Here is a 12,937-nt window from a genome sequence, read left to right as displayed (position 1 = left end):
TATATGAACGAACAAAATAAAAGCTTGTGATCACGCATGCAATGTATCAATTTATCAAATAAGTTTAATGAGATTTTACTTGAGGATTTGTATCCATTTCAACTAAATAGTCCAATAAGATGTAACAGTTCACAGTATGGAACGATGTTAAGAGTTTTTTTGGTTCAGACAATTCATCATCAAACACTTAGGCTACAATTAATATATTTGGGCTTACGGTTGGGCTTGGGCTTGGACAGTCAAAATAAAGGGCTTTGGTTAGTTTAACTAATTTCTAAAACCAACTAAACCCTAAATTGAAAGGCTCTCCATATCTCCGGCGATTGTCGCCGGCGTTCTGTAACTCACTGGGGAACAATTTTTGTTTTTCCTTTTTCTTTACTTTGGAGTGAAATTGGTAAGCAAAAGCTATAGATGCCTTCGAAGAAGAAGCAGTCGAGGACGCCATCACGGCTATCCAATTCAGAACCGCCTGCGTCTCCCAAAACTCCGGCGTCTTCAACAACGAGTCGAGACACAGATTCTATCAACGAAGAAGAACTTAGGAGAAGTATTGAAGAAGCGTCAGCTTCGTTTCCTTGTCTTCTCGGTAAATCTGCAGTCATCGGAAGAGTAGCCGATGTTGCATCAGCGTCTATCAGAGGCTCTAAGATTTGGCTATCGGAAACTTCGATGGTCGCTGCTTCTCTCAGCCCTGGTTCCATTGTATCGGTAATAAAAATTGAAGCTTTTTCTGCTTTTGAACGAACACTCAATGGATGCAAATTTTTGATTGAATTTCTAAAGCTTTGATAAATAGGTATCACTGGCTTCTCCGGAGAATAGATTTTCGAGAAGCTTCCCACTCAGCTCAATAAAAGCTGAATATGGAGATGACAGTGATAGTAGTAGCATTGCAAATGAACCAGGGAACTATTTTGTGCTTGCCACTGTTTTCTCTTCTTCAAAGGTCAGAATTCGAAGTAAACTTTTTAGCGGTTTGTTAATTTTTTTCTTGGTTGAAAGAAAGATTTCAATCCCTTTTGCATTTTTCAATTGCAGGTTTTGAAGGATGCTGTTCGTATTTCATTGAATCTATGCTATGGGCTTGGTTGTCCTGTCTCAGGCAGGACTGTTTTTGTTTACCCTGTTAGCGGGCCTTCTTTAACTGATCAGTTCAACGTGAATGATGTTAATGATCTCTCGCTGCTTGCGTGCAAAGAGTTGTCTTTGGAGTTGACTCCCTTCAGGAATATGTTACTACAAGCTAATAATGCTTTTGAAAGTTCTCACGAACAGAACGGAAATGGGAATTCAACTCCTAAGACACCAGCAAACTTGCTTAAGTTTAGTTCTCCTCGCCCCAAATCTCCGGCTTCACCAATGACAGAGAACCCTGTATTCAGTACCAAGCAGCAGTTTTCATCTGAAAGTTCACTTGATTTACGAGAGGTGTTGAGCAATGAAAGTTCGAAAAAACTTCTCCAGATTTGTGCAAGTTCGTGGCTTTACCCTTGTAGTCTGCTATATGGGAATTTCGTCGCTGTACCGATTCTCTCAGAAATCTGTATATTCTGTGTCAAAGGAGCTGATAAAAGGCCATCTGATACGTCCAATAGAAATCATGCTTTTATGATAAATCAGGAAACTAAAGTCTACCTCCATCATACATTGGACTTAGCATCTGGAACATCTGCGCAAGGTCTGCAGTTTGATGAAGACAATGAAGGAGAAAATTCAGGTTGTGAAGTCGCAAAGTTAGGTGGTCTCTCTAAAGAATATGCAATTTTGAGGGACATAATTGTTTCCTCATCCACAAAGAATTCCTTATCAAGGTAACTATTGCACTAATTTTGAGCAATTTGAGCATATTTTAAGAGACTCTGTATTAGCCCAATAAACATGCTTGTAAAGTAGAAAAAGTCTGTATGTAGTCCACCTAAGTTTTCCGTGTCGCGCTCATTTGAAATCACTTGGAAGGTTGAGAATATTGTCTAGCCAGTATTTATTCACTTTTTCCTGATGAAAGCTGTTGCTTTTCTGCTGATATATATGCTTTACTAGTTATAAGAGCATCGTCATGTAGCAACGCTAAGTCCATCTAATTGTTAATTTTTGTGAATATTACTACCTTCTAAGATTTTTGTTTACTTATAAATTACTTGTATGTTTACAATTGGCATGATCATTTTAGTCTTGGTTTGCGACCTACAAAGGGAGTGCTTATTCATGGACCTCCAGGCACAGGGAAAACATCTTTGGCTCGGTCCTTTGCCCGTGATTCTGGTGTCAACTTTTTCTCTGTGAATGGATCTGAGATTATAAGCCAGTATTTGGGTGAAAGTGAGAAAGCTCTAGATGAGGTTTTCAGATCTGCTAGCAATGCTACACCTGCTGTGGTTAGAGTTTTACACTATCCTCTTTATTATTTACCAGATTAGTGAGATCTTTTGATATTCACTTGATACCCCAACAATATATCTTATCATATTAAGTTAGTAGCTGCTTGCGAATTTTGTTTCTTATAAAGGTGTTCATTGATGACTTGGATGCCATTGCTCCTGCCCGGAAAGAAGGAGGCGAAGAATTGTCTCAGAGGATGGTAGCTACGTTACTGAATTTAATGGATGGAATAAGTAGGAGTGATGGCGTTGTTGTAATTGCTGCAACCAATAGACCTGATAGCATTGAGCCCGCCCTTAGACGGCCGGGAAGACTAGACAGGGAAATTGAAATTGGTAAGACGGGGACCTTGTGAAAAGCAGACCATCACCGATATAGTTCAGATTCTTACTCTCTAATATGTGTTTAAATATTTCCTAAATAATTTAGGTGTACCATCTTCTGCACAACGGTCCGATATACTTCACACAATTCTCCGTGGGATGCATCATTCACTTTCAGTCATCCAGGTTGAACAGCTTGCTATGGCAACACATGGTTTTGTTGGTGCAGATCTGTCTGCACTGTGTTGTGAGGCAGCCTTTGTTTGCTTAAGGCGGCATCTTGATCAGAGATCCTCCTCTAGCAATTTGTCGCTTGAAGAAGCACCTATTGCTGAGTCCTCGACAATTGTGTCAGACATATCATCTGATGATTCGGATTCTGCATCATCATGTATCACTGTTTCACCCACTAATTCAGGGGATCAGCATTCATTGGGTTTAAATGGGACAGTCTCTCTAGTAGCAGATGGTATTCAAAACAGTGGCAACTCTTGTTCTGAACAGATGCTTAGCAAAGAAGGGGAACCTACCTTAAGTGTAGGATTTGAAGATTTTGAAAATGCTAAGACCAAAATCAGACCTAGTGCCATGCGAGAGGTATGGCCATTTCCTCCTAGAAAGTTGAGCTGACTTAATGATGAGCTACTCTCAACTCTTCGTATAATTGTTTCCCTCATTCTGATTCATTTTCTCTAGTTTTCTGATCTACTTAAGATGATGATCTCTTTACTTTATTCACGTCACATATCAAATTGCATGAATGACACCATCTATATCATTATACTGTTATGGTGCAAACTCAGTCGACATGAATGGCTTTATTTTTTGGTCACTTCCTCATATACTCTCTGGTTAGGATAGGAACTGTAAAATTTTCTGTGGTCCAGTGTCTTGGTAAAATTTTCTTTGAAGATTCAGATGTCTCTTACCATAGCGTTTTATTTAGAGATGTTCCTGTTAAACCAGACTTTACTCTATCTCAGTCTAATTGCTGGTTGGTGTGAAACTCTCAGGTGATATTAGAGGTTCCTAAAGTTAACTGGGAAGATGTTGGTGGCCAAAACGAGGTGAAAAATCAACTAATGGAAGCAGTAGAATGGCCTCAAAAACATCAGGACGCGTTTAAGAGAATAGGTACAAAGCCACCAAGTGGGATACTGATGTTCGGTCCTCCTGGATGTAGCAAGACCCTTATGGCACGTGCAGTGGCTTCTGAAGCGAGGCTCAATTTCCTTGCAGTCAAAGGTCCAGAATTATTCAGCAAATGGGTTGGTGAATCAGAGAAGGCTGTGAGGTCCCTTTTTGCAAAGGCAAGAGCAAATGCCCCTTCCATTATCTTTTTTGATGAGATAGATAGTCTTGCCTCCATTAGGGGGAAAGAAAATGATGGAGTTTCGGTTTCAGACAGAGTTATGAGCCAACTTCTTGTGGAGCTCGATGGTTAGTAACCACCACCCTTATGATCGAACTTTAGATGTAGTTGTCAAATTGCAGGGACCTGATTGCTTAATTGTCGAAATCAGGTTTGCATCAAAGAGTTGGTGTTACCGTCATTGCTGCTACAAACCGGCCAGACAAAATCGATTCTGCCCTACTAAGACCTGGTCAGTTACTATCTTTCACTGAATCTTTTGATTTTCACAAAAGAATTTGAAAATTCGCTTGGTGATACTGAAGATGTTATAATGTTTCAGGACGCTTTGACCGCTTGTTATATGTTGGACCTCCGAATGAAGCTGATCGTGAAGCAATACTCAAAATCCATTTGCGTAAAATCCCATGCAGCTCTGATATTTGTTTAAAGGAACTCGCTTCCATTACCAAAGGCTACACAGGAGCTGACATATCATTGATATGCAGAGAAGCAGCTATTGCTGCACTCGAAGTAAGCTCTTTTTCTTTAATTTACCAGTCCTATTTTCAGTGGAAAGCCTGAAATTTTTCGCAAGTGTCTCATCCTTTTTTATATCAATCAGGAGAGTCTTGAAATGGAGGAAATAAGCATGCGACATTTAAAAGCTGCGATAAGCCAAATCGAACCAACAGAGATTCAGTCTTACAAAGCACTGTCTGAAAAATTCCAAAGACTTGTCCATACAGATCCACAAAGAGATGAGGAGGTTACACTATCAGTAAACAAAAGCCGACCTCTATGGTAAAAAATCTATCCAGTCTGTTCGGTTTATTTTGAAGTTGTAAGTTACTCAGTTTGATGCTATCATGTTTTGCAGGACGCCATTAAAATCCGTTGCATTGTTTCTTCGCCGCTACATTGGTTTGTAAACAAATGTTGAAACCAGCAAAACTTGGGCAATTCTCAATCATTAACATACGTATTCAGTTTATTAATTTATATATTGGTTTTGTTGGTCTCACAAAGACTTGTACGAATCAACAAAACGAATAACATAATGTATATATATTTTGGATGACTGATTCGCATGTCCTGCAATGCAAACTTAAAGTAAGCCACCCATTCGCTTTAAAACAGATAATGTGGATGAGTACCCACAAAAGTAGTTCATTGGTTTCCATAACAGACAGAATCTGATAATCGTAAAAAGGAACAAAAAGGTATCTTTAATCTGAACTCTGACATTACAACTCCAAAATTTCCATTACAACAGTTTCTAGGTTCTAGAAAAATAATACTGGTAAAGATAAAGATTGACAGAGAGACAAGCCCCTAGAGGTTCTGCCTATCGTCGAAGCTCATTGGTTGTTGACTGCAGAACTGTGCCTGGAGAAACAGCACAAATTATCATTCTGTGATCACAATTTTAAAGAGAATAATAGAAAGAGAGGGAAATCAAATGTTTATTTACCTGAAGGGAAGCATTCATGAACTGCTCATACGGATGAGCATACAACATAGCTGCATTAGGCCACTGCATATACATTGCATCCCTTGAAGCCTGGTTTAAAAATGTGGTGCCATAGGGACTCGTGATAGAGATTGGAGGTGGCCCGAAACCAAGGGAAGCAGGAGTACTTGGAATTTGGTTATATCCAGTGAATCCCATTTCGTAGTATGGTGTCGGCATTTGCTGGAAGTTGAAGGGTGGTAGATTGAAATTCTGATTCACGGGAAGGCTCCTAATGTACCTGCATTCACACACACAATTATCATCAACCATCATGTATGAAACTGACTGTTGCTTTTCGCTAGTATAGTTTCCAAGTTGCTTTACACACCTATCGCGTCTGCGGTCATAATCAGGGTCAAACCGATCCTTCACTATGTCTCTAAATACTGCAACACGAGATGTTGGACCACTCTCCCTGAGGCTTAAGTTCCTCTCAACCTCAACATAAGCATTCTTAGATTCTTGCTTGTTGTCATCTCTGTTAAGACTCATACTCCTCCCATACACCTGAGTTTCAGATGAAGAGTCATCACAATTAAGACCTGGAAGACCACTAAATATCCGTTCTCTAGCCCTTTCATACTCTTCTTTCCTCTCCTCGACACTTCTAAGAGGACCACATCTCTTTTCTAGTTCACCAGCGCCAAATTCAGATCCTTTAGAAGGTCGAGTCTTGATTGAAACTTTCATGCGCTCAAATTTACCATTTTCTGATGGTTTAGCCACAGGGATTTCAGACAAACGAACCGCAGGAAATCTGCTCTCTGCAGTTTTGGTCACAAGGATCCTGTTTTCGTTTCCATCTGCACCACTGTCTTGAACCGCTGTAGCTAGTCCATAATGGTTAGCAACACGATGGGCTGCAAGACGAAGATACGAGGTAGGAAAATGCTGGAACTCAAACTGCTGCTGTTCAGGGTTCTGCAAGAACCTTTGAACATCAAGTTCCATCCGCAAAACTGACATAACAAGAAAAAAAAAAAAGAGAGGCTTAGATACAGTAGAAAAAAAAGAAGTTTGATGAGTAGAGAGTATTTCATGAAATATAAAACAAAAAATCCAGGATACCACCAACCAAACCAGATAACCACACAAAAAGCAAAGCTACTATCAGATAAAGGAGATAAAACTCAAACAAGTATCATCAGATTCAAGATTAACAAGTATATTAATAAGTAACACTTCTGAACCAAAACCTACTTTATGAATCACTATCCTTATGGTATGAAACAAACGCATACAATAAAGTTTACAGCTTTGATAACATTAACAGCGATTCTACAATACAAGGCAAATGGGCACTTCCAAAACCGCAAATCTAAGAAGATAAGCTAATAGTTCCTGAAAACCCAAAATCAATTCAGAGAAGTAGAGACATATCGAAATCCCCATCAAACGAGCAAACAATTTCCATAAAAACTACTTGAAATCCCTAATCACGATATAAGCTAAAATTCAGATAAACCACCGATCAAAAATCAAAACTTTTTTGACCAGGCGACAAGAATCAGCTCTAATTTCAGGAAATTAGAGTTTACGACACGAATCAAACAACAAAGACCCCATAAAAAAAGAAGGGAGCTTACTCGTGAGACGATGGCGAGGGTTCTGCAAAGCCTCAACCAAAAAAGGATCCGCATTAAACCCATTATCTCCCATAACCACACCACCGGCTCCCGCGGCGTTTTCCGGCGACGCTGCGTCCATTAGAAAAAGGGAATTGATGTATTACTACTAGAGAGAGTTGTGGATATAGCTTCCTCTAATCACCTCGCCGTGTCTCTTTCTTGTTTCCTTTTCTCTCCGCAGCAAAAGAGAAGAAGAAGAAGAAGAAGAAATCAAGAGGAAGAGGTGAATCCAAATCGGAGCATATTGAGGGCGGCGAGAGAGAAGATGAATATGCAAAAGCCAAATCTTATCTTTCTCTCGGGAAGGCAAAGCAAGCAGAGAGGGAAAAGGATACTTTATATTTTCTCTTATTTTTTTATTATTCTTTTCTTTTAAGTTTTGTTTTTGCAAAATATATAATGCCCTATTTCAAAATAAAAAATATAAGATGTTTTAACTAAAGCACGCAGATTAAAAAGTATTTATTTTTAACAAGTTCAACCAATCATAAACAATACTGCATAATATAAAATACTAAACTAATCTAAAAGTTGCATAGAAATTTGAAAACATCTTATATTGTGAAACAAAAAATTTCTCTAAAACATCTTATATTTTGAAACGGAGGGAGTATTTTATAATAAAATTTCATATAAATTTTCTCTTACAATCACAAATTATTTTTTTGAAAAATACAATGTATATTAAGTTATTAACATGTTTTAAAAGCTTGGTTGTTAATTTCCTAATTACTCCCTTTTCCTCAAAGATGTTCTATGATTTTTTTTTATCCCATAAATATTGATGTTTTGCCACTTTTAGTTAATTAATATTAAACTTTTGTAAACTTCAAAAAGTGATCATTGAGAAAATTTAAAAATCTCAATAGTCATTGGTTTATAAATATATAATACATTTTAGTAGAAAAACAATATTGTATTTATAATTAATAATCATTATTTCTTAATTTGTGTGAAATTCCTCAAACATCAATTTTTTAGGGACCGAGAGAGAGTATATATCTCTAGGGTTTCGCAAAACGAAACAAAACAGAGGTGGTGATGAAGATATATAAGACAAGACAAAGAGAAGGGCCACGAGACCTCACTATCGACGGACGACGGCACCACTATAATTCAGGTTGGACTCTCCACTAAATATATAAACACCCCTCTCGATGTAATCGTGTGGAGATACTAAAAAACTCCCGGCGAAATCTCTAGTGGTTCAAATGTGTCTCGAAGCTGTGACTCAGCCTCCTTGATTTGTTGTTTGTCTGGTTTTTAATGTGTAGTTATATATAACCCTACTACAAGGCAGTCCTTAATTAGTAGAGATGATGCCTATTGGCACATGCTTCTTTGGATACGACCCTCTCGATAATCAATTAATACAAATTATACAATGTATTGTTCCTATCATCAGACAATATGAAGCATGCTTGTCAAGACGAACTAGTGGAGGAACCTCCAAGGTGTTGGATATCACTTCCCATTTCGAGGTGCAGTTTGCATCAACGGGGCTATCTATTACCGAGCAATGACAAGATATAGCTCTAGCCTCTAGTTACGTTCTACATTTAGATTGATGAGTTTGATGTTAGGTGTGAAAGTTTTTAGCGTGTGGGAGCTCCGGAAAAACATTGACAGATGACGTTTCAAGTACTCTAATAAACTACGTACCAAGGGAAGTTAGGATTCGTGTATTGCAAGAAGGAAAAGGAAATTTGGGTTATGAAGGATGCTAAAGAAGGAGACACAAGGATTGTCCAGGATTTTCTCTTACGAGATGGAGGTTTTTTTTTGCCAATTTTGGGTGTTACTCGTTGTGGTGAGATCGTTTTTTTGTCAAGTGGAGGTGTCCCTAATGAGTAATGATCAGAAGCGAAAGAGTATGAGAGGCGTGTTGACCTCGAAGGTACTTTACCGAAAGATAGAACGCGTTACAACTCTACTTCAATTTGGCCTAATCCGGATCATGTCAGAGGACACAAAATACAAATCACACAAATGTGTTTTGTATTAGACTATTAATTAAAAATGATTGTAAAACTAACAATAGTTCACTTACACCAAACATTTATATTGTACAAAGATATGCAGAAGCTACCTCCATCATTCCATTGGATGAATTATATTTGATCTACAAGATACGATCCAAATATCATTTTTTTTTTCTTTTACCGTCAGAAATCTATGTACTTCTACTTGGTCGCAGGATTTTTATAGCTGATCCAAAACAAAACAAAAAGCTCTACAACAAAATAATGATGGAATGCAAGAAAAAAGAAAGGAGACATGCGTGACGTCAAAGAGACTCCAAAACAACACAAAGTTGGAAAGTCTGAATATAAAAAAAAAAATAGATTAGATTTTTTTTTTTTAAGATCCAAATCTAAACATAAAATTCTATTTTATTTTATTTTTGGGATGGAAAGAGTCAGAGAGACATGTACATATATAATTAAATCCAAAAAGAGCATATAAACCCTCTGCCATTACTCCAAGTTAATGCATATAATGCAGTCAACGTGCTGCAATCCAAATCTCCCCCCACGCTCCTTATAAGGCACGTGTTTTCGCTCCCCTCTTATTCAATGAATGAATCAGATCTACAGTGAAACACACGCGCGTCCGTGGCTCTTTTATAAACCTTAACAATTCCTTCTTCTTCTTCTTCCTCATTTTAGTAACTCTAAACACTAAAACCTTAAAAAGCTTTCCAACAATGGCGGAACCAGTTTTGGAGGACACTCCTGACTCTTATCTCAGTTTCTCTTCCGAATTCGATTCCATCGCCATCTCTATCTCTCCTTCTCCTCCTTCCTTTGATAATTTCTGCAATTGTAGCTCCGATCAAGCTCCTCTACTTAAGAACTCAATCTCCGATCTTAGGTTTTTCATCGACGACGACGGAGACGGAGACCTCGAGTTGAGTTTCGACGACCTTTACTTTCCCTCTGAGAACGAATCCTTCTTCGTCGACGGAGAAATGTCCGGTGATTTTACTCCGGCGTCGGAAACTTCAGGCGATTGTGTTAACGAAGAATCGGATAAGGATACGAATGGCGTGCTGATACGCTACGATCGAGAATCACCTAAGGATTCAGATTGCTCTGTTACTCTACAAAGCTTGAGTCGGACAAATCAGTTCGATCAGAAACTTAAGGTGGAGGAGGAGGAAGCTGCTACCACGAAGAGGAAAAAAGAGATTGAAGAAGAAGATACGATCGAAGAAGAATTGAGGAACTATAAGTTCAGGAGACTGGATCAAGATGGTTTTGCAGAAGATGATGAGTTGAAGAGGAACGTGAGACTCATTAGAAACCGTGAGAGTGCTCACCTTTCAAGACAGAGGAAGAGACATTACGTTGAGGAGTTAGAAGATAAAGTTAAGAATATGCATTCCACTATTACTGATTTAACAGTAAGATGTCTTATTTCATGGCTGAGAATGTCACTTTGAGGCACCAGGTGGGATCCGGAATGTCTTTTCTTCCACGGCCTGGAATGTATTATCCGGTGCTTTATCCATGGATGCAGTGTCCTGCTTACATGGTTAAACCGCAAGGTTCTCAAGTGGCCACTTTGCTTCCTATTCCTAGGTTGAAACCACAGCAATCATTGGCTAAGGTGCAGAAGTTCAAGAAGGTTGCTAGTTTGAGTGTTCTCGGTCTTCTGTTTTGTCTATTTTTGTTTGGTTCATTGGCTCCTATTATGAACATTAGCTATGGAGGGTATAAGTCTAACTACGTTACTGACGGGGTTTATGATCAGTCTAGAGGAAGGGTTTTAGATGTTAATCGCCACTTGGGATGTGTCTGTTACTAGTAATAGAGCACATTGTGGGAGAGATTCTGATCAAGAAATGGGAAGAAACGTTTCTGCAACAGAGAACTCGGGACCTCGTGGAAGTAGTAGTGAACCACTAGTTGCATCTCTATTTGTTCCGAGGAATGAAAAGCTTGTGAAGATCGATGGGAATTTGATCATTCATTCTATTTTGGCGAGCGAGAAAGCCATGGCTTCTGAAACGAAGAACGAAGGAGGGAAAAGCGATGAAGCAACTACTAATAAAGGTATTTTTCATGCATTGCCTTTACCTGACTCGACAAGGACAGGGGATACGTCTAAGCATGTCTATAGCGAAAAGAGGAAAGCCCTGTCATCTTCTGGCTCTGATGATGCTTCTAAAGACCAACTCAAACCAACAACGGCCAATGGTAAACTGCAGCAATGGTTTCGTGAAGGTGTTGCAGGTATTCACGAGTTCCCAATGTTACTGATTCTCCCCTTGAGACATAGAGAGCAGTCTTTTAGCTAGAATAATGATCTGAAACGTTTGCATTTGCATATACTAACACCTGTTTTTCTTGAATGTATCCACTGATAGGACCAATGTTCAGTTCCGGGATGTGCACAGATGTGTTTCAGTTTGATATCTCCACAACTTCAGGCGCCATCATTCCTGCTTCTCCACCTATTCAACAGTCTGAGAACACCACTGATACACACAAGGGGAAAAAGAACAGAAGAATCCTCCGTAGTGGTCTTCCAGTATCTGATGTTAATCTAACCAAAGATTATAACAGCTCAAGCAACGAAAACTTCCGGGACACAAAGCCTTCTCCACCAATGGTTGTATCTGTGCTTGTTGATCCCAGAGAAGGCGGTGATGAGATGATGGAAGGAACAAATCCACTGTCCCAAGTTTTTATAGTCTTTCTTGTGGATGGTGTGAAGTATGTAACATACTCATGCGTCCTTCCACAACCTGAAGTCCATAATCTCGTGACCACTTGACTTCATCTGTATGCAGAAACCATAAAAGAAGGGAGTTTCCACACTATGTGTCAGAATCTAACTAACATCTTGTACCGTTGTTAGTTTTTTTGAATTAGATATAGAAATCCTAACCCTGTAATCTTTTGATCTTTTATAACCCGAGAAAGTTACACATCAGGCCTATTCATTGTCTAATGTTTGACAGTTAGAGTAGAGACATGCTGAGCAAAATATCACTGAGATATCTCTTGACCACGAAGCAAAACAAATAGTAAAAAAACTATGTAATACCGAGTCATAGCTTGAACTTACAGTAGAAAAGAATCCGAGTTAATTGTACTACACACAGCACCCATTTCACACATACCGTTTGCTCTTTGGTTTATTGAATCCAGAGTCTCAACAATAACTCAGGATTTACAGTTGAAAAGAATCAAGAATGGCTTGAAGAGTCTTCTGTGAGCTCTGCCATTGCTTTTCAGTAGCACTCACAACAAACAAAACCACCGTGTTACCCTTTGCTGTCGCTTTTGCAAGATTGTGACTTCCCGTGAGCGCAAATGGCGTCTCCAACACATACTTATAGTACTGTCACACAAGAAGACATAAACCAAAATAATAATCAGAAACTTTCCTCAATGATTGATCATTAGTCAGAGTAGCAAGTCACTTGTTGTGTCATTACCGTTTGATCTCCAATCTTTTCGATAGAAGTGTTCAAAAGTTCATCAGAGTCATAAGAGTTTCCGGTGACAAAGGGACCAAGAGAAGCAATCACTTTCTCTGGCTCACCGAGATCTTCAATGGTTGCATTTGGTTTGTTGGTTAAGCGGATCAGAGGAGATGCGACTACTTGAACTTTGCCTTGCTTCTCGTTCTCAAACTTCACTTCGATCCATGGCTCTGCGCATTTCGGTTGGCAGTAATTACCTGACAAAATGTTGGCTATACGCAACTGTTTCCAATTCGGCGG

The 12,937-nt window shown here is 38.9% G+C and overlaps 5 protein-coding genes across 5 annotated transcripts in view; 3 read left to right on the top strand and 2 right to left on the bottom strand.

Moving 5' to 3' along the window:
* Nucleotides 1-7,140, top strand: part of LOC104712330 (fatty acyl-CoA reductase 6, chloroplastic-like) — a 9,879-nt gene extending 2,739 nt beyond the window's left edge. The window contains exon 8 of the mRNA XM_010429203.1: nt 6,828-7,140. Within this exon, the coding sequence (XP_010427505.1) occupies nt 6,828-6,894 (67 nt within the window). The 3' untranslated portion in view covers nt 6,895-7,140. The remainder of the gene's footprint in view (nt 1-6,827) is intronic.
* Nucleotides 320-5,141, top strand: LOC104712329 (calmodulin-interacting protein 111-like). Its single transcript, XM_010429202.2, has 11 exons — nt 320-711; nt 800-949; nt 1,042-1,814; nt 2,174-2,378; nt 2,510-2,717; nt 2,812-3,302; nt 3,719-4,145; nt 4,229-4,309; nt 4,400-4,590; nt 4,682-4,860; nt 4,937-5,141. The coding sequence occupies exons 1-11, from the start codon at nt 415-417 to the stop codon at nt 4,986-4,988; spliced, it is 3,054 nt and encodes a 1,017-aa protein (XP_010427504.1). The 5' UTR covers nt 320-414; the 3' UTR covers nt 4,989-5,141.
* Nucleotides 5,223-7,527, bottom strand: LOC104712331 (R3H domain-containing protein 1). Its single transcript, XM_010429204.1, has 4 exons — nt 7,159-7,527; nt 5,901-6,531; nt 5,531-5,810; nt 5,223-5,445 (listed from the first exon to the last, which is right to left on the bottom strand). The coding sequence occupies exons 1-4, from the start codon at nt 7,277-7,279 to the stop codon at nt 5,392-5,394; spliced, it is 1,086 nt and encodes a 361-aa protein (XP_010427506.1). The 5' UTR covers nt 7,280-7,527; the 3' UTR covers nt 5,223-5,391.
* LOC104712326 (bZIP transcription factor 49-like) lies at nt 9,687-12,133 on the top strand. The gene is given in 4 exon segments (XM_019229359.1): nt 9,687-10,601; nt 10,604-11,007; nt 11,009-11,438; nt 11,573-12,133. Coding segments are annotated over 4 exon segments (1,938 nt in total). The 5' UTR covers nt 9,687-9,907; the 3' UTR covers nt 11,983-12,133.
* Nucleotides 12,234-12,937, bottom strand: LOC104715729 (psbP domain-containing protein 6, chloroplastic; the record flags this gene model as incomplete). Its single annotated transcript, XM_010433111.1, has 2 exons — nt 12,234-12,552; nt 12,650-12,937. Coding segments are annotated over 2 exons (459 nt in total), but the record flags the coding sequence as incomplete, so codon positions are not given.

This window comes from Camelina sativa, chromosome 9 (genome assembly GCF_000633955.1).
Source record: "Camelina sativa cultivar DH55 chromosome 9, Cs, whole genome shotgun sequence".
Classification (NCBI taxonomy): Eukaryota; Viridiplantae; Streptophyta; class Magnoliopsida; order Brassicales; family Brassicaceae; genus Camelina; species Camelina sativa.
Note: the sequence above shows the minus strand (reverse complement) of the source record. Positions and strands in the feature narration are given on the sequence as shown.

Bases quoted from the DNA above. Each gene is read 5' to 3' on its own strand.
- LOC104712329 (XM_010429202.2), top strand. From the start codon at position 415: ATGCCTTCGAAGAAGAAGCAGTCGAGGACGCCATCACGGCTATCCAAT. The intron at 3,303-3,718 runs GTATGGCCATTT...TGAAACTCTCAG, and splicing joins GACCTAGTGCCATGCGAGAG to GTGATATTAGAGGTTCCTAA. The intron at 4,146-4,228 runs GTTAGTAACCAC...TGTCGAAATCAG, and splicing joins ACTTCTTGTGGAGCTCGATG to GTTTGCATCAAAGAGTTGGT.
- LOC104712331 (XM_010429204.1), bottom strand. From the start codon at position 7,279: ATGGACGCAGCGTCGCCGGAAAACGCCGCGGGAGCCGGTGGTGTGGTT. The intron at 5,811-5,900 runs GTGTGTAAAGCA...GTGTGAATGCAG, and splicing joins TATGACCGCAGACGCGATAG to GTACATTAGGAGCCTTCCCG. The intron at 5,446-5,530 runs GTAAATAAACAT...CTGTTTCTCCAG, and splicing joins TCATGAATGCTTCCCTTCAG to GCACAGTTCTGCAGTCAACA.